The 20,487-nt window shown below is 41.4% G+C and overlaps 1 protein-coding gene across 1 annotated transcript; it reads left to right on the top strand.

The window, feature by feature from the left end:
• Nucleotides 1-1,718: 1,718 nt before the first annotated feature.
• Nucleotides 1,719-20,119, top strand: LOC308677161 (ras-related protein Rab-18-like; the record flags this gene model as incomplete). The annotated part of the gene is made up of 7 exons (XM_081343330.1): nt 1,719-1,834; nt 1,940-1,995; nt 3,428-3,489; nt 7,478-7,550; nt 8,947-9,062; nt 16,788-16,854; nt 19,950-20,119. The coding sequence occupies exons 1-7, from the start codon at nt 1,758-1,760 to the stop codon at nt 20,117-20,119; spliced, it is 621 nt and encodes a 206-aa protein (XP_081199456.1). The 5' UTR covers nt 1,719-1,757.
• Between the last annotated feature and the right edge of the window lie 368 nt (nt 20,120-20,487).

The raw sequence follows: 20,487 nt of genomic DNA, 5'->3' as shown, positions 1-20,487 counted from the left end.
TCTTTCTTACATTTATTTCCTTTCTTTCCTCCAGGAGCTGAAAATGACCTGTATGGTTCTTCCTACTCTTTCATTTTATCTTTGTAGTACTCTTTGTGTAGATTAATGTGAAAAATAATAGCTGTGTTCACATAACATCCCATTAGTTTGCTTAACTATGGTTTCTTCTATACATTGCAAGTAGCTGAGTTCAAACAATCATGGTTTATAAGTAGACTTTCAACATGCATGGAGTGTGTTTCTCAGTATTGAATGCATTTTTTCCTTTGCAAAATAAGAGGCAATACTCAAAGTTCGATTTATTTTTACAAATTGGTTACTGCAAACATATCCTCAAGGAACGATTTCTCATCATTCCTGCAAAACAGATTCGCGTGTACACACACACACACACACACACACGGAGTTCTCAGCAACCACAGTTGAGCGCTACATTTCCTTTGCTAAGTGAGTTTTGCCCCATTTTATGACTTGTGCCGTCATTGTTAAGCAAATAATTGTAGTTAAGTGCATTATGAGGTCATTAACCGAGTCTGTCTTCACAATGACTTTGCTTGTCGGAAGCTGACTGGAAGGATTAGTAATGCTGATCACACGAGCCCAATACAGGGCAATTGTCATAATACATGCCAGTTGTAAAGCACCTGAATTCTGATCATGCGGTTATGTGAATGCTGCAATGGTCATAAGTGTGAAAAACAGTCATATGTCATTTTTTTCAGTGCTGTTGTAACTTTGAAAGGTCACCAAATTAATGGTTGTAAATTGAGGATTACCTGTGTATATGTATGTACATATATGTGTGTGTGCATATATATAATTTCTATTAAGAATTTTGATTATAATACAATTTAAATGTAAAGAGAATAAAAAATGCAAAAAAGATAAAATAATTTAATAATGAAAGAGAAAAGAAATATATAAAGCTATGATTTCCAACCTTCATTGCAAGAATTATAAATAAATTTAGTGATTCTTCCCACCCCTCTGAGGTTACAAATATACTTCCCATATTCAAGTTCTTATCCACAAACAAATCCATGAGAATAATCTTTTCAGTCTTGATGTCAGCAGAAAGTCCGTAAAGGGTTGCCAGAAGTAGCAATATTATCTTAACCTTGATCAACCAACTTTTTTTTCTATTTCTTAACAGTCTTAAGCTTTAGTTCATTCAAATATTGTCATAGATTTTTATTTCTCTTCATTTGGGTGGGGGTAGCATAATGATTCAGCCAACAGCCCAGGTTCAAGACCCAAACATTGTGCAATGGGATAAGCTTCTGTCCTTGCCCTCATTCTGCCAACCTAGCAGTTCAAAAGCATGCAAATGCAAGTAGATGCATAGGTACCACTTTGATGGGAGCAATGCTCCATGATGTCACAATGGCTACATGACCGTGGAAATGTCTTCAGACATCCCTGGTTCAACGGCCCTTAAAACAGAGATGAGCACCACCCCGTACAGTCAGCAATCACTAGCAGAATAAGATCTGCTGGGACTTCTTTACCTTTACCTTCTTTGTCCCGTTCTTCAAAGCTATAACTTTTAAATTTGCAAATATGTCTTCTTAAACTCCAGTTTTGTCTTCCTGGACCGTAATTCTTTCTGTTGGAAGAAAAGATGGGGAACTAAGTGGTGGCAAATTATCCTCTGACTTCTCTTTTCCCTCTTTCTAGCTTTCTTGGCTTGGATGTTGGGATAGCATCCTTCTTTTCATTCTGCTAAATTCCCTGTGCATCTGGTAATAAAGCTCACCATGGCACAAAAGGACACTGCATCTCTGCCCACTCTGAAGATATTGTTGATTGGAGACAGCGCAGTGGGGAAATCCAGGTGGGCAGGGTCACAGCATGGGAAGGAACCGGGGAACTTTGTTCCAAAGGCAGATAGGTGTTCCTTGTGTTTTATTATTTTTCCCCTCTTTTGTCTGTCCTGTAGCCTTTTGCTGAGATTTGCTGAAGATACATTTGAGCCGTACCTCAGTCCAACTATTGGTGAGCAATGCTGCCTGTTCACATATGAGAAAAAGACGGGGGGGGGATCAGAACTGATTATTGCAGCCTCCCATTTTGATAGCAAAGATAAACAGATTGCTTAAAGGCACATAAACATACACACAAACATACACAATTTTAGTGTTCCTTATATTTGGCCTTTTAAACAAGTTTTAATGCATGCTACATTGTCCAAACCTAAAATAGCTACAATTCCAAAAATTGAAATTTGTATCCAAGATTTATTGTACAACTGTAAATAATTGGGAAGCAGTGTTTTCTGTTAATTAATCAGTTCTTTAAATTAGCTTGTGATGTCAATATACAGGTAGTACTTGATCTATGATGGGTTGCTTAGAGACCATTTGAAGGTACAAGTTCCCACAGTCAGTCCCCTCTGCAGTCATGTGACTGAACTTATCATTTGCAGCACAATGGTGATTCACTTAATGACCACCACAGGGACATAAAGAGACATAAAATTGGGTCAAACATGTGTTTGATGTTTTACAACCATTAAAGCATATGACCATGGATTACCTATAATCTGTACTTAGTGACTGAAAAGAAATTAACCATAGATTTTTCAGAAATAACATCCAAGTTGGGATATATAGAGATCAGGATTTGGGTGAATCAATTTGCACAAAGTATAGTAACAAAATATGTTTATGCTACACTTCTTTAATTGCATTTAATCCATAGTCTGGTTTGGCAAATTAGATAAGAATTTCCTACTCACACTTCCAAAAACTGATCTAAAATGCCCTGCACCAGCCTTTTCTAACCTGCTACTTTCCAGACATGCTTAGATTGCTGTTCTGATTCTTCATTATTTCTCTAGCAGGATCCATATATCATCACCAAGCCACAGTATAATTTTATTTGGTTTGATTTGCCATGTTTTTCTGTAAACTAACACTGATGGCTTAGCCAGGGCTTCCCAGCCTTGTTGAGCCAATGAACAATGTGGAATTTTGAGAATGTATTATTCTTACAAAATAGTAGCTCTGGTAGGTGTGGCCAATCACAAATTATCCATTCAATAAGAGGGCACGCTTCCAAACAAAGCAGTGGTAGCATCAATCCTTATTTTTATTCTCTAAGATGGCCTCCAGGTTCTATCTGAGCTCCAGAAGCAGTCTTAGAAAAAGATATTTATCTTAAAATTATGAACTAAATGAAGCAAACAAGGACTGCAGTTTTCCAATTGTCTATTTTCTAAGAATAGATATTGCTGAGAATGGGGAATCTTGCTAAAGCTGCAGGTTATGCCTAATGCTGCATTCTATTTGTTTGCTACTGTTAGATCATTAACTCTATTATTGTCAAGCAACTGGTAAGTAGGCCCAGGGTTGCTCTCAGGTACCATGACAGAGACAGATGGCTTGGTGTATTTTTCTAATCCTGTGTTTATCTGCTTGGTTATCAGGTGTTGACTTTAAAGTGAAGAAGATGATCGCTGGGAATTTTCCCCTTCGGCTAGCAATATGGGTAAGCAGCATAGTCTCCCTTCCCAATCCAGGAAAATACTGTATTTCTAAAGAAAGGAAAGCAGAAGAGAGGGAGGGGAGGGGCAGGAGAAGGAAGGAAGGAGCAACAACATTCTTTCAATCTATAGTAAGAATACATATTTCTGAAACTTTCAATCTATGGTAAAAATACATATTTCTGAAATTCGCATAACATGCATAGAGATTACCAGTTTGCCCACCCTCATATTCTTCAGATTCCAATTCAAAGTGCACTTTCTGTTATTCTGAGCTGTTCTGGACTTTTCAGACCTTTTCAGAAATTGGAGCAGTACAAGGCTGGAGCATGTTTACAAGCAGTGAACTACCAGCCAGTCAGTGTTGTCCTTTGGCTCTTGTAGGTGAGCAGAAAATCGCCAGACAGTAGGGCTTAACTTTCTTATTCTGCACCCAGATTCATATCAAAACATCTCTTTCCTCTCAAAAATAAATTGGTTCGGTTCTCCCAAGTTTGTATCTTTCCCTTTCAAAGTAACTGATACTGACATACCAGGATGCTCAGGAAGGAAAGTAGGAGCTGGAAGGCAGGTGAGTTGGAATTCAGTTGCCCCTCTCGGCCCAAGGAGACAATAAACCAGGGGTCTTCAAACTTGGCCCTTTTATGACTTGTGGACTTCAACTCCCAGAATTCCTCAGCCAGGCACGCTGGCTGAGGAAATCTGGGAGTTGAAGTCCACAAGTCATAAAAGGGCCAAGTTTGAAGACCTCTGCAATAAACCATTTGGGTTTGGGCCGTGATATTTACTGCCTTGTGAGTGGCAATAGAATTGTCCCCCAATCCGTAACCAGATCTGCACTTTCACCTAGAAGCCACCAGATAGTTGTATCTTCAAACAGAAGCAACAGTGGACTTCTATTTAAGCTTAAGTGCAAAACTTGGGTTGAAACTTAACATTAAGAAAACCAAGATCATGGCATCTGGCCCTCTCAATTCCTGGCAAATAGATGGGGAAGAAATGGAGGTAGTGACAGATTTTATTTTCCTGGGCTCCAAGATCACTGCAGATGGGGACTGTAGCCAAGAAATTAAAAGACGCTTGCTCCTGGGGAGGAAAGCCATGACAAATCTAGACAGCACACTAAAAAGCAGAGACATCACCCTGTCAACAAAAGTGCGTATAGTCAAGGCTATGGTCTTCCCAGTTGCAATGTATGGCAGTGAAAGTTGGACCATAAGAAAGGCTGAGCGCCAAAGAATTGAGGCCTTTGAACTATGGTGCTGGAGAAGACTCCTGCGAGTCCCTTGGACTGCAAGGCGATCAAACCGGTCAGTCCTAGAGGAGATCAATCCTGACTGCTCTTTAGAAGGCCAGATCCTGAAGCTAAAACTCAAATACTTTGGCCACCTAATGAGAAGGAAGGACTCACTGGAGAAAAGCCTAATGCTGGGAAAGATCGAGGGCAATAGAAGAAGGGGACGACAGAGAATGAGGTGGCTGGATGGAGTCACTGAAGCAGTAGGCGTGAGCTTAAATGGACTCCAGAAGATGGTAGAGGACAGAAAGGCCTGGAGGAATGTTGTCCATAGGGTCGCGATGGGTCGGACACGACTTCGCAGCTAACAACAACAACAACAATTTAAGCTTAACCTCTGGTACTGCAGTGACTCATATAGATAAAACCCCTTCTCATACTTGCCCTCTGCTTCAAGTGGGAGACTGATAAGCTTTTAAAATCAATAGTGGCCTATTGATATTGCGCAAATCCAGCTTTTCAAAAATAAAGAATCTGTATTATTACTATTATAATTTTCCCATTAAGACTTTTTCCCTCTTTGTTTTTCTAATTATTCAAAACCCTGGATTTTCCTATGCTTCTCAATACTCAATACTTGATGGCTGTTGAGGATGTGTGCACACATATGAGTTTAAGTTACTTAAATAATCCGTGTTACATAACTGACTCTACTGCTCTTTCCCTACGACACAGTTGCTGCAAATTTCTTGCAAGGCTCTATGACCATAGAGTCCTTTCAATGTACAACTCCATCACTACTAAGTCTTGCAAGAAGAAGTTAGGACAGCTATAAAATCCACTTGGTAATCCTAGCATCTTTCTTGCAGACTAGGTGGCCATAGAATTCTCTAAAAATCAGGACTTTGGAGCCTTTGACGGAGGTGCTGAGGAGTCTAAGGCTTTGAAACTTTGAGAACTCAAAGGGGGAACAGAAACTTTATGTATACAAATGTGTCTGCATGTGCAGGACAAATTGTGGGCAGTCCTTAATTCTGCCCCCTGGCATCAAATGCAAATCTTGAAGCTAGGAGCTTGACTTTCCTGATACATAGGCTGCTGTATCCATTTCATAGCTGCACACATTCATGTTTGGAACTGAAGAAAATATGCAGGGGGAAATATCATATGCAATCTTACATTATATATACATACGAGTGTGTGTGTGTGTGTGTGTGTGTGTGTGTGTGTGTGTGTGTTGGGTGGAGCACCCGGTCTACCAAATACAAAGCAGTCTTTTCTGCATTTCGCTCCAGTCTAGGGGCATCTTTTGCATAACGTCTGCCTGCAAAAGATGCTCATAGACTGGAGTGAAATGCAAAACAGACTACTTTATATTTGGTAGACCGGGTACTCCACCCAACACATAGATATATATCCTCCCTGGCCTCTACTGACAGCAGTGAGGGGGAGCCTGTGGCCTAAAGGTTAATACAGCTGCCTAACATGCAAGCTGCCCAGGTTCGAATCCCAGAGGGGTAAGACTAGATGATGAGAGCTAAGGAGCTTGAAATAGCTATACTGGTTTCCCTTTAACTCTTTGTCAGTCACAAAATTTTGAATTTACAGTTTTCACAGTAGTGATATCTGCCTGCAAAAGATGCTCCTAGACTGGAGCGAAACGCAGAACAGACTGCTTTATATTTGGTAGACTGGGTGCTCCACCCAACATACACCCACACACACCCACACACACACATAAATAATATATTTTCTTCTCGTAAACATGTGCTACATTGTCAAACTTGGGAACATTTTGTTTTATAATAAAAGCCTAGAGCTCATGATGGCAAATTATGACTTTAGATTTCAGCTTTAGAGCCTCCCAACCTTGAACATTTCTAAGATGGCGGCGCCTGGAATGGCTGCGGCTGCATTGGCTCTTGAAAGCGAATAGTTTTGGGAGGGATAGTAAGGGCTATAAGCCACATGATCAGGAAGATTTTAACGTGTTTGAGCAACATAGTGGAACTAAGGTAACATACGACATACGACCGACAATCTTTGCTGGCCTGGCGAGTTTCTAGTTGTTTTGGAACTGTTGGTGAGACCGTTAAAAGTCGTTGGCGCTGTTTGAATTTGTTCTGCCAGCAGCAAGATCTGACTGCTGGCCCAGTGATGGATTCTACTGCAAATCAGGGCTGTTTCCAGAGGAGGCAGAGAGGACCTGGAGATTATGGAGCGAAGGAACTGGATGAGGCTGTCGGCAGGCCCAGAGGAAGAGAGAGAGGCTTTTGGAGGAGTTGGTGGCAGTGGCAGCAGCGTGCTCCAGGGGTGAAAAGAAGCAAGGCCTCTTAAAGGAAAAGGAAGAGTCAGGATCAGAAAAAGGAAAGAAGGCGAGGTTGTCAGAATACAAGCTAACTTGAGGGCTAATCCACATGGAGCCCCATTTCCATCTGTCCTGTTTGCCATCGTTCACTCCCTAGAGACTAAAATGGACAATGTGAAATTTGAGCGGGCCACGAACAAGGAGTATATATCGGAGGTGGTGACCCTTTGAGAGCTGTATGCAACGAAATTTCATTTTGATGTATGCCGATTGGTGTACATTCAAAGTGACAATAAAATTATCATCATCAACACATCTGTTGGCAACCCTGAAAGCAGTTTTACTTTTTGCAAAACTTAACTTTTTAAAAAATATATTCATGCTACAGAGTTTTAAATTACCCTTTTTAAAAAAAAAAAACAAAAACAGCTTTGTTTTCCTTTTGCAGGACACAGCAGGGCAGGAAAGATTTCGAACATTGACTCCAAGCTATTATCGAGGTGCTCAAGGTATAATTTTAGGTAGGTAGTAGTTATAGCACGAACATAATCAACCTTACTGAAGCCAAACATTTTAAGGGCAGAAGTAAATGGAAGTACATCTATTCCTCTCAGGGTAGCTGGCATAAATAGCCTCAGAAGAAAAATTGATGGCGTTTGCTCCTTTGGTACTGACTTGTTTGTTGGCGGTGTTTGTTCCTTCAGAAGAGTTTCATGTTACCTAAAAATACTTCAAATATGAAAGCCAAAGACCCCTTAGTTTGATTTATAAGATGTTTCTATTGATGCAGATGTAGATGTAATAAAGCACATGAGGCTTTCAAGCTTTGATCCAAGTTAAGCTAAACTCCGAAGAGTATTTTAATATGGCTATAATATACCCATCCTCTTCAGAATTTTTTGCTATGTTCCCAAAGTGATTTTGTCATGTGGGGACGATCTCCTCATGGCTTGACACCAATTACATGCAATAGATGTGCTCTTGATAATCCAAAACCCTATTTGGTGCAATAATTACAATTCCATTGCATACATACACCATGGGGAAGTGTACCTTTGTGCAGATACAAAATACGGCACCTTGATTGCTTGAGAAATTGAACTGAAGCAGAAGTGCCTTCACAGCAGTCCCATATTTCACTATTGCATTCTGGGAAGAAAAACTGGTTCTCAACATGTGGTATACTATAGTATACTAGTATACTATAGTAGTCTGCAAGCTGCTGCTTCCCCCCACCACACACACACACACACAATAAGGGGGGAAAGATAAAAATGCAAAATAACTTTCTAGTACAGATGGCTGCCAAGCAGAGGTAGACTCCCTCTTGATGGCCAGGGGCAATATTTGAAGGAGGACTGGCATAGATGGGACAGAGATGCAGGAGGCATGTACCCTCATCACACAGCTAAATGAAGCCAGGATCTTCCATTTTCTTCCTGAATTTTTCTCTTTGTGGGTATATCTATGTTTTACTCCAAGAACAGCAGACAAGAAATCTGGTGGCCTTCAAATGTTTTCAGTCAGAGCTATTATCCTCCCTTGCCATTAGACATATTGGATAGTTGATGGCACTTGAAGGCTAAAGTGTTTAGGAGGCATTGGAAGGCTTGCCTTTTTTATGTACATCATTTAAGATGACTTTTGCATGGAATACAACAACAGCCTTCCTCTTGCCTAAATATCTCTGGATGTTATGAACCTACTAACACACTAAGGGTGGTCATTGTTAGAAATGATTGGACCATAGTCCAAGATTGCTCATAAACCTAAGTAGAACCAGATGTGGTTCTATCCAGCCCAATCACTTTATGTTATCTGATTAGAAATGGATCAACCGTTTCTCTATTTTGGGCTTACTGAAAATGTTCTCCTATGTAAACACAAGGCATCTGTATGGTTTACACCATTATGCAGTTTATGATGTTACCAGGAGAGAGACATTTGTGGGCCTGGAAAGCTGGCTACAGGAGCTAGAGATCTATACCAAGAAAAATGTTGTGAAGATGTTGGTGGGCAACAAAATTGACGAGGTGAGTTATTAGTATGTTTGTGTGGCATACTAGGTGGCCAAGGAAAGAACTAAGGGGAAAGGGGAGACAAGTTAAATTTAATTCAGTTTAATATTCTCTATGTATTGCTTATTCTTCCTTTCTTTCATAGTGGTAATTACTACAGTTTGATAGAATTTTTTTGTGGGGCTCTAGATTTGCATTCAAACTTCCCACAACTGGGGGAAGTTCGGGAACTTCAGATGCTGCCTCCCTCCCATGCAGGGGGGCTGGCATATACTTATTCTTTAGATATTTGTGGTAGTCATATTCTGCAACTGATCTCCTGAAGGGATCTCATTCACCTAGCCATTTCTCTTCATGTTTCCCATCGTGCAATCTGTTTGCTAATATTCCTGAGATTCAGTTGCTCATCACATAGTTTTTTCATTTGGTTCGATTGTAGTATAATAGTGTGAATGCTCAGCATTTCCTGGAATGAAGATTTTTTTTTTCTCCCAAGATTCTTACTGACTTTTGCTCTGCTGTTCCTACATGACATACGAAGACAGAAGTTGAAGAGAATGAACAAAAGTCAGAAAGCTAGAGACTGTTAGGAAATTATTTGGATGAGGGGATAGATGGGGAACTGATCAGATTTGCAGATGACATCAAGCTGGCAGGAATAGCCAGCACTCCAGAAGACAGGCTTAAGATACAGAAGGATCTTGAAAGACTTGAACATAGGACGCTATCTAACAAAATAAAATTCAGTGGTGAAAAAAGTAAGATTCTACATTTAGGCAAGAAAAACCAAATGCACAGGTATAATATAGGTCCGTAGTGACGAACCTATGGCACACGTGCCACAGGTGGCACGTGGAGCCCTCTCTGTGGGCATGCATGCCATCGCCCCAGTCCTAGACTTCCGCTGCCATGTGCAAAAAAAAAATCAACTTCTCGCGGGGGGGAAAAAGTTCTCACAAAGTTGAAATTTCTTGATTGAACTTTATTTTCAGTCCCAGACAGTGGCAGAGGAAGTGATGCGTCGGAGCTAGAAAAAAGGTGCCGTGTGGGGGTGGGGGGAGCGCGGGAGCAGGGCGCTCCATGCGAGGGGTGAGGCGGGGCCTGTTGCTTCCCTCCCCCGCCAGACACCTGCCAAAGCCACGCAAGGTAAGGTTGCCGCCCCTGCCCAGATGCCCTCGCCTCCCCCAAACATTTTTTTACTAACCTTTACTTATCTGCAAAGGACTTCTGGGGAGATGGCTTGGAGCCATGTGCTGCGTCGGGGAGTTGGTGTGCAGGCAGGTGAGAGAGCAAGCTCGCAGATTGGCTTTGTGGTCTATTCTTGCCACCTCCCCTCCCTAAAATCATAGAACTCTTTGGATTGAACGGGAAGTTAAGAGTCAACTCCCCCCCCCCAATTATTTAGTCAAAGGCGTGGAAAGTGTTTCTTGCTTCTACTTCCTCTCATCTGCTCTTTTATAATTTAATCCAGCCTTACCCAAACTAATGTCTTTTGGGTGTCATGGACCACATTCCCATAATCCTGTGGCTATGCTGGCTAGACATGCAATGCCTTATTTTCTCTGCAGTATGCGCCTAGGAAGCATTAGGTCTGTGGGATTTAGATGTATTTAAACATTTGTTTCTTCTGCCTAATTTATTTAATCAACATCTAATTCAAAATTAAATGTTTCTGAGAAATCCAGGGTGGTTTACAAAAAAACTCTCAAAGACAGCTTTTGTAAAGCATCACCAGCACTGCTTAAAACAGCACTGGCTGAACAGTATTTGGAGTTGCCTCTAAACGGGTGAGGGATGCACTGTTCATATTTTCCTTGGAAGAAAGTTCTGTAATTGGGGTGCTGTCTCTGAGAAGGCTCTGCTCGTGGCCACTGTTCTATACCAAACCAGGGGGACCATCTGATCTAAATGGATGGTAAATATAGATGATTAGGGGGCTGGAGGCTAAAACATATGACAAATGTTTGTGGGAATTGGGTGTGTCTAGCTTAAGGGCTAGGGGTGGTGACATGATAGCAATGTTCTAATATTTGATGGCTGCCACAGAGAAGAAGGGGTCAACCTATTTTCCAAAGCATCAGAAGGCAATAATAGATGGAAACTAATCAAGAAGAAAACCAGCCTAGAGCTAAGGACTTGTGAAAACAACTAACCAGTGAAAAGGCTTGCCTTCAGAAGTTGTGGATGCTCCATCACTGGAGGCTTTTAAGTAGAGATTGGATATTCCATTGTCTGGAATGGTATATGTCCCCTGCTTGAGCAGGGGGTTGGACTAGAAGACCTCAAAGGTCTCTTCCAACTCTCTTACTCTTTGAGAGAAGTGCTGCCAACCTCTCCCCCTCCCCTCGCCCCTTCCTGGTCACAGAGGGAGGGAAGGAGGGGAGGAAACAGGAAAGAAAGGGAAGGAAAGAAGGAAGAAGATGGGAATGCAAAGGAGGGAGGAAGGAAGGGAGGAAGGAGATTGGAATAAGAGGGAGGGAGGGTCTGAGGGAAGTCCTGCCTTAGCACTTGGCCACCAGCAGCCCTGTTGCCATCCCCTGGTGGTCTCCCATCCTATTGCTGAGGATGCTTTGGTTACAAAGCCAGGTCTCCTTGCTTGGAGAGGGAATGGGCCTCCCTCTGACCCACACACTTTGTCCTCCTGCACCCACCATTAGCAACCTGGCCAAGGAGAGCAAGTACAAAAGCAGTATCCTTGAGGAGGAAGTAAACCCAGCTAGGCACCCCCTCAGGGAAGTGTGGCTAGGGTAGGCAGGGTAGTGGGGTCCTGGTGCCATGGGAGCTCAAGGCCACTTGACCTTCACTGCCCAGGGCTCCAGGCAGTCCGTGCCACCATCCAGGGGCCCCCTGCATGGCCTAAGGCTCAGTGAGGCTCCTCCAGTGGACCATGCCCCGGCGCTTGCTCCAGTCCCACCCACCCCTCCGCTGGAGACCCTTAGATCCACCCCAGTCCTGCCCAGGCCCACACGTGCCCCTGACGCTGAGCTAGCCATGCCCACCCAGCAGGCCATGCCCATGCCAGCCATGTCCACCCAGTAGGCCATTTCTACCCAGCGGGCCACATCCATCCAGCACCCAACAATAACTAAGTGGGGTTTGGGTTGCACTTTGGGCACTCGATCTCTAAAAGGTTTGCCATAACTGGTATAGGTGGTACCTTGCTCAATAATAGTAACTAAGTGGAATCTCGGAGTCCTAGTGGACAATAACTTAAATATGAGCCAGCAGTGTGCTGCTGCTGCTGCCAAAAAAGCCAACACAGTGCTAAGCTGCATTAACAGAGATAGAATCAAGAATCAAGTGTTAATACCACTTTACAATGCCTTGGTAAGGCCACACTTGGAATACTGCATCTGGTTTTGGTCACCACGATGTAAAAAAGATGTTGAGACTCTAGAAAGAGTACAGAGAAGAGCAACAAAGATGATCAGGGGACTGGAGGATAAAACATAAGGAACAGTTGCTGGAATTGGGTATGTCTAGTTTAACGAAGAGAAGGACGAGAGGTGACATGATAGCAGTGTTCCAATATCACAGGGGCTGCCACAAAGAAGAGGGACTCAAGCTATTCTCCAAAGCGCCTGAAGGCAGGACAAGAAGCAATGGATGGAAACTAACCAAAGAGAGAAGCAATGTAGAACTAAGGAGATATTTCCAGACAGTTAGAACAATTAATCAGTGGAACAACTTGCCTTCAGAAATTGTGAATGCTCCAACATTGGAAGTTTTTAAGAAGAGATTGGACAGCCTTTGTCTGAAATGGTATAGGGTTTCCTGCCTGAGCAGGGGGTTGGACTAAATGACCTCCAGGATCCCTTCTAAGAAGGAGAAGAAGAAGAAGAAGGAGAAGAAGAGTATGTTATGGGATGCATTTGGAAAACAGGAAGTAGATTAAATTGTATAATATAAAGTGATCATTGCAACAAAAATGTTATTATTTATTTATTTATTTGTTTGTTTATTGAATTTATATACCGCCCTATTCCCGAAGGACTTAGTTTTTCCCTGCAATGTGATCCAAGTATGGTCTTCTGAATAATTTAAATTATATATACCCTAGATTTTAATTGTGTTTTTAATTGTAATTGGGGTTTTTAATTTAAGGTTAGTGTAATCATTTTAATTGTTTTTAATTTTTGTAACTTGTGTATTGTTTTTTAAAAAAACCTCGTGAACCGCCCTGAGTCCTACGGGAGAAGGGCGGTATATAAGTCTAATAAAATAAATAAATAAATAGATTAAAAATGCTCCCACATTTTAGGTTGCTCGATAGCAAATGCACATAGCGTGCAGCCTCATGTAGAGCTGAAACACAGAGCCTGTTCATATGTAAACAAGAGGAGTGAAAGGCTGGTTCTAATTAGTTTCCCTCCCTCCCTTCCTCCCTCCTTCCCTCCCTCCCTCCCCATTACCGAGAATCTTGTCCCAGTCTGCAGAAGCCTGTTGGGTGTTTGCTCCTTCTTATTGCTGCCTCCTACGCTTTGCCAGCTGCATCAGCTGCCTTCATACCTCAGCATCCTGAACGAGACCTCTCCATCTTTCTCCTGCTCTGATGTAATGAGCAATCTGTTCAAGCTGCTTCTGAAGTCAGCAGCTTCTCTGTTGCTACTCTGTGTTTTGGTTTGCTTTTTTGGTTTCTGCTTTCACCAGACAACTGGAATTTTCCTAGTAAGAGAAGCAGTCGTAAATGAGGGAGGTCTCGTGTATGGCTTCTCTTAGCAATATTTTCTGCATTTCTAATTCACCTTTTTTTTTGCTCTGCCTGTCTTTGCATATCCTTCTGTCTCCTTTAATTATGTTTATACTATCATGTTCTTCATAAAATGACATCAAAACTAAAATTGATTATCAGTATACAAAATGAAAAAGATCAGCCTTAAATATGTTGAAAGACCAAAGGAAAATGGACAAATATAGAGCCTTGGTGGAGCAGTGGGCTAATGCCTCCTTAAGTAACACCAGCTGCCTGCAATTAGTGCAGGTTCGCGTCCCACCAGGCTCAAGGTTGACTCAGCCTTCCATCCTTCCGAGGTAGGTAAAATGAGGACCCAGATTGTTGGGGGCAATTAAGCTGACTTTGTAATAATGCCGCTTGGGTGTGTGTGTGTGAAAGCCCTAATAAGCAGGCATATACATAGAATGAAGGCTACTGCTAAGCTTGTAAGCCGCCCTGAGTCTTTGGAGAAGGGCGGGATATAAATGGAATTAAAATAAAAATAAATAAAATAAATGATCAATATCTCCAGAGGTTCTTTCACTGCCCATTTGATTATCAATATAAGTGCAGTTGCCATTTTTTGAGATTACATTATTTTTAATATAGTGCTCAGGAAAACTGTTCTGCCTATTGTCTATGGAGGTTCTCAATCATCCAGGTCATGGTTGTCACAAAAATGTTTTTTTGAAAAGGCAATTGGACTTTCTTGTTTTTTTTCTTTGAAAATGTTTCATTTCTCATTTAGGACAGGGCTTTTCAACCGGTGGTACGGGTACTACCTGTGGTACATTGGCACCTGGCAGGTGGTACGCGACCATCCTAGAAAAGTGGTAGTGCGGGAGGGGAATGAGCTGAACTGGTGGCAGTACCGCAGAAGCCTGAACGAGAGACGGCTGGAGCTGCAGGGGTGTCAGGGCTCAGCGGAAGCGCCAGGATCATCGCCAGGCTCCAGCTGGAGCTCGGCGCTGATCTCGGTGCTTCTGCTGAGCCCAGAAGAAGCGCCAATCAGCTGGAGTGTTGCAGCATCTCCAGGATCTTGTGATTTACATTCAGATGCTTGACAACTGATTCATATTTATGACGGTCACAGTGTCCCAGGGTCATGTGAAGTGACCAAAACCTTCTGCAACCACCCAGCAGACGGGAGGAATAAAAAAAAAACAAACCCCACCCCACACCCGCTGCCAATCCTTAAGAGAAATGCTCACAACAGTGAAAACCTCAGGCAGGAGGAAGAGCGCCACTGGGCGGGCAGGCAGGTATCTTGCTCGGCTGTGGCTTGGGGGGGCACTTTTTTCAGTGCCATTGTAACTTCAAACAGTCACTAAGCGAACTGTTGTAAGTTGAGGACTACATGTACTTCATCACTTTTTCCCCCTTTCTTTTTTTGGTCATCAAGTTTTTGACACCTTGCTAGGCAGCTGGTGGTACTTGGATGTTGCCATATCCTAAAAGTGGTACAATGGGTGAAAAGGTTGAAAAGCCCTGATCTAGGTAGCTTCTTCAGTTCTTAAGAAAAAAAACCAAGAAAGTCCAGTTGCTTTTTGAAGAAAGCACCTTTGATTCTACCAATTATAAAAAGAGCAAGTTTATATGGCACTGATTGACTGAAGAGACAGCCAGTCAGGAAACCTATATTCTTTTTACCGCAATGAGTGATTCTGATTGTCTTACCCTTATTACTAATCTCTTCTTCCTATGAAGAAAACTAATTTTTTTTCATTATCTAGTTAAATATTTGTGAAGGCCATACAAAGCAATTGTATTAGATGTTGACTAAGCAATATTTTGGAGTTCAGAGGCATACTTAATGTTTTTTGAACAGGAGATAAAGAATACAAGAGGCCATCTTACGCCCACCTGAATGGAATCAGTTTTTTAAGCTACGCTAAATTTATATCTTCTTTAAATTACTTTTTGTGTGTTTCCTTGCTCAGACTGACAGGAAATCTTGCCAATCTTTGTTGTTGCTGCTGCTGCTGCTGCTGCTGTTGTTGTTGTACTGAGGGGCCAACATAAATAATTTGAGGATTTCTACATTAGAACTGAATTTTGAACTAATGTTGAACTGAACATCAGCACCAATTTAGCCAGGGAATATTTACATATGCCATTTTCAAGCTTGCCTTTAGAGAAAATGAAAAGAGCCAAAAGAGGCTCAAAAGAACAATAAGTAGAATAGGGGAGAGAAAAATCCATCTTTTATGAGATCGTGGAACCTTAATACAAAATTCAGATTTATATATTTTATGTTTGAAAACCAGGCATTTGTAAATCTGTTGGCTCTATTGACTCATTCATATATCACTGTGTTTTTACAGAGATAACAGTTCTATTAGTATTCCGTAGATGTATAGTAAAGAGAGGAGCTGAAGAATGCATGATTGTGCAGGGCTTTGCTGATTTAACAGTTACAAGGATAAGAATGGAAAGTAACTGGCCTATATATTCAGTGTGGCCCATGGGTCTTCCTATGTTCCCCTACCAGCCTTTAAGTTAAGACATCCATTAAATACCATATTTGATTTATATCATTATCATCTGCTCACAGAGAGAGGCTTTTTTATTTTTCCAGCACAATGTATTTTGGAATTGCTATGTAATTATAATTTATCAAACCTTGTCAGATCTAGGGAAGTGGAATCTTTGGTAAGATAATCTTAACTAGCCTTTTCCCAATTTAGAAGAGAGTCCTGTGAGGTCCTTGGTGCTCTCGAGCTTGACTATTTTCTTGCAGATATTTCATTACCTGACTAGGTAACATTATTAGCAGTGGAAGAGAGTGGGGTTTGCTCAATAGACAAGTGGCTGGCCCTGTCACTGTTGGTGGCATGTTCTTGGTAGCGCCTCGAGTAGGGTATTGTTTAGTTTTTGTTTGTCTGAGTTGGTAATTCCTTCATAGGGGTATTTATTATTTGATTGTTGATCCAGTGTTAACCTAGAAGAGAGTCCTTCCTTCCTACCTCCCTATCTATCTCCTTCCACCTATCAAGTACCTAATAATTTTCTCTCCCCATCTACAGACCAACCGTGAAGTAGCAAAAAGAGAAGGATTGCTATTTGCACAGAAACACTCCATGCTTTTTATAGGTATGTGATTTTCCAGAAGTAAAATGATGGCAAAAATCAACATTTCCTTATCTTTGCAGATCTTCTCCCCAGCCTACTCCTAGCACTATTCCTTTTAAGCCTTCCAAAGTCCCCTAGATGGGATGGGCTTAGGTTTCCCTCCCACCTAACCCCTAGATGTCAGTGCTAGGGCTTAGGTGGGAGGGAAGGTGATATTAGATTTACTCCTGCAAAGTCTGAGCTCTGGATTATGGTCCTTAGATATCCTTTCAGAACTATAGAACTGCTGTTTCAAGACCTTTCACCAGTTAAAGAACAGTCTGTCCATCCTTGAGTTGGCATGAAACAACATCAGCATGTTTATTGTCCCCATTGCCGCTCTGCATCCTTCTGCCATTCTGTTTAAATCACATACTAATGACTCTGTCCTGATTTGTGAAGGAGCCATTCTTTACAGGCAAACCATTTTTCCCCAGTGGCTTTGCAGATACCCAGCCATTCTAGGAGAACATCCACAAATGCAGCCAGAATGTGAATGGTCTGACTTCAGGACTTGGTTTGGCTTCCCTAGGCAGGCTTGCCTTCTCCTTCTTACACATCCCATTTGGGCATCTCTAAAGATACACTAAAATAGGTAAAAAACTTGGGGAAGCCCCAGGACAGAAGAGAGTTAACTTTACAGAGGAGGGAGGCAGTTCTTTCCAGGGTTGTCCTATAGCAGGGGTAGGCAACCTTGGCTCTTTTATGACTTATGGACTTCAACTCCCAGAATTCCTGAGCCAGCCAGTTGAAGTCCACGAGTCATAAAAGAGCCAAGGTTGCCTACCCCTGTCCTATAGCTAGGCCCTGCAGAGCCATAGTACTGAACTAGTTGATGGGCAATCACTCTCATTCTGGGCAGTGGAGAAGGAGAAGCAATAACTGAAAGAGCAGCATGGAAAACTGGCAAATAACAAATGTTGAGTTCAACATCCTTCATTATTTTCTGGACACAGCGGTTAGGAAGTGCAAGGCTGCAGCATAATTAAAGAGTTCACACACCAGTTAAATAAATTAATACAAACATGCCCCTTGTTCTTTCCCAACGAATATTGTGGAATTCTGTTGTGCTCGTTTGCCCTTGTTGGAAGGCTGAGAAGCTGGTGTCAGGGACAGGGTTGGATTCCATAGTCTCTCAACATAAATGAACATAACTTTTATTTTCCCCATAACTGAGTTAAAGCCCTGTCCTTGCATCCTTGAGTTAGCATAAAACAGTAGAAACATAATGCTTACTGTTCATATGAAATTCACCTTTCTAATTGCCTCAGGCGAGCCCAAGAGCGGGATAAGAGCTGGAGAGCACCATACTGATCTTGAGAGGCATGTATATATTCAAACAATAACACCACACCTCCCGGGAACAGGATGGTGCTCTTCAGTTCTTAATTCACTGTTGGGTTCACCTAAAGCATTTGGTAGGCCTCTGTAGGAATGGCTGAAAGAGGTGGGCCTTTTGGTCTGATACAGCAAAGCATCTGTTGATAAAGTGTGTGGGGGGGGGAAGGAAGGTAACCCTTAATTTCCTGGAAAAAGTTTGATTTATTTAAATAGTTATTTGCCATTAGGGAATTCACACTGAGACAGATGCATCAAGTACCAGCAGTTAGCCTTCTCAATTTTTAACAGAAGAAAATTTTTTCTCACCCCTTCTATGCTTCATGCTTTCTTTCAGTGGGGAAGAGATTCCCCTTGGTTCACCAGAGGTGAAGAAGAAAAACTAGCAGCCAGAGAAATATGATATGAGAGGATTTAAAAGGAACATGCTTATTTTTGACCACGCTTTTTAAACCCTTCTTGCGTTCCCCTTAAGATTCAGTAGAATGTTCAAAAAGAGAAATGGGAGGCAAGCTTTTAAGCAATATGTTTTGAATTTTGTTAGATGTTTGTCTGATGTTTCAGAGATAGTAATAAAGACCTTATATGGGGGCTATAGAGATTATTTTACAAATTTTATAAGCACTTAAAATATCATGTGCAAGGTCAAACTAATGCTTCTAAAATTATATCAAAAGTGGTTGGGCTATAGTTATAAGATACAGACAATCCCTAGGTGGAAGCAACAGGAGCCTTCTACTGTATACCACTTTATTGCTCTAGTGGTGATTCAGATTTTTGTAGCCTTCCTAAAGCAGAAATTTGCTGTCACAAGAAGTAACTTTAAATCAGGATTTTCCTAACTGGGTCTTCCAATCTATCTCTCACCATGGATGCTGGTTTAGAATAATGATAGCATAGCATTTCTTATCAAGAGAAATCTGATGGGGGAAGGCCGCTACATAGCAACAAGCTAGAAAGATTTCATATGCAACCTGATATTTATATCACTCTAAAATATACACTTGTATTGATTTATAGATTCCTCCCCAAAACAATAGCATTTCAAGGTACATGATGATATATTATCATCACAATGTTGCTGCAATACAACCCAGATGCAGGAATATTTATCTTTTGCTGAACAATAATAGGATTTTAGTGATGAAGATACTTTATTTAATAGTTCTATCTGAATAAATCTGGTAGTAATCTTTTCCAACTTAATAAGTTTATTTCTTTTAATGTGTTAGTTGGAAAAGGTGCTATCAGACACCATTTGATAATTTGTTTACCCTAGAATTACCATGGCTGTCTTCCTACAATGATTGTTCCTCTGTTAAATCCCCATCTCTCTCCCCACTATCCTCAGATGTCCTCTGATGTCTTACATTGTCTGTTTTCTGCTTAACTGTATCCTTTTCAAATAGTTTCTTGGCATCACATTTGGAGTTGTAGTAGCTCAGGATCCATAACACTTATTTATAATACTACAGGATACCCATAGCACATTTTATCCCATTTTTTTTCATTAAATGTAGATGAGCTAAGAACGATGTTCAGGCCACTTAGTAGGAAAGCTTTCTTCAAAACAACACTATCCAATTTCCATCATTTTTAACCATTAATAATGTTTTTTTTTAAGATTGAGGGAATGTAGGCCAGCCTCTCTGGAAGATGATGAGTTCAAAGCGACTGAATTTGGACACTTGTACTTCATTTGACAAATGACACCTCTTGCTGTTTTTTCCTACCTCCAGAAGCCAGTGCTAAAATGGCGGCTGGAGTGCAAAGTGCCTTTGAGGAAGTCGTCATGAGGATCCTGCAAACTCCAGAGCTTTGGGACATCGGAAGAGAAGGAGTGAAATTGGCAGAAAGCAGATCTTTCAGAGACACAGATGCCTGCAATTCCTACTGTTCTATTGCTTAATACCTCATGCGTTCAAATAAAAAGACCCAGGCCAAAGATTCTAAAAAATGGGCTCTCGTCCCTGGCCTCACATTCTCCTTCTCATATTTGGCCAAGAAAACAACATCTTGGGTGGACAACCTATAGTGGCCAAGAGCAACAACAAACAGGATGATCATAAAAAAATAAAGGACTAGGATTTTTCATTCCCCTCCTCCTCCAGCCCCAGTCATTGGGAGTTTTCAGCAAGATCAGATTTTACCCATTTATAAGAACATTATTAGAGCATAACAACAATTTTCACATGATTCTCAATTAAAAATGGCAGGAATCTGCAGCATTAGGTTGCAAAATCATGATACCAATTAACTGCCAAAGAACAGTCAAGG

The sequence above is a fragment of the Vipera berus genome, assembly GCF_964194415.1.
Source record: "Vipera berus genome assembly, chromosome: Z".
Lineage (NCBI taxonomy): Eukaryota > Metazoa > Chordata > Lepidosauria > Squamata > Viperidae > Vipera > Vipera berus.
Note: the sequence above shows the minus strand (reverse complement) of the source record. Positions and strands in the feature narration are given on the sequence as shown.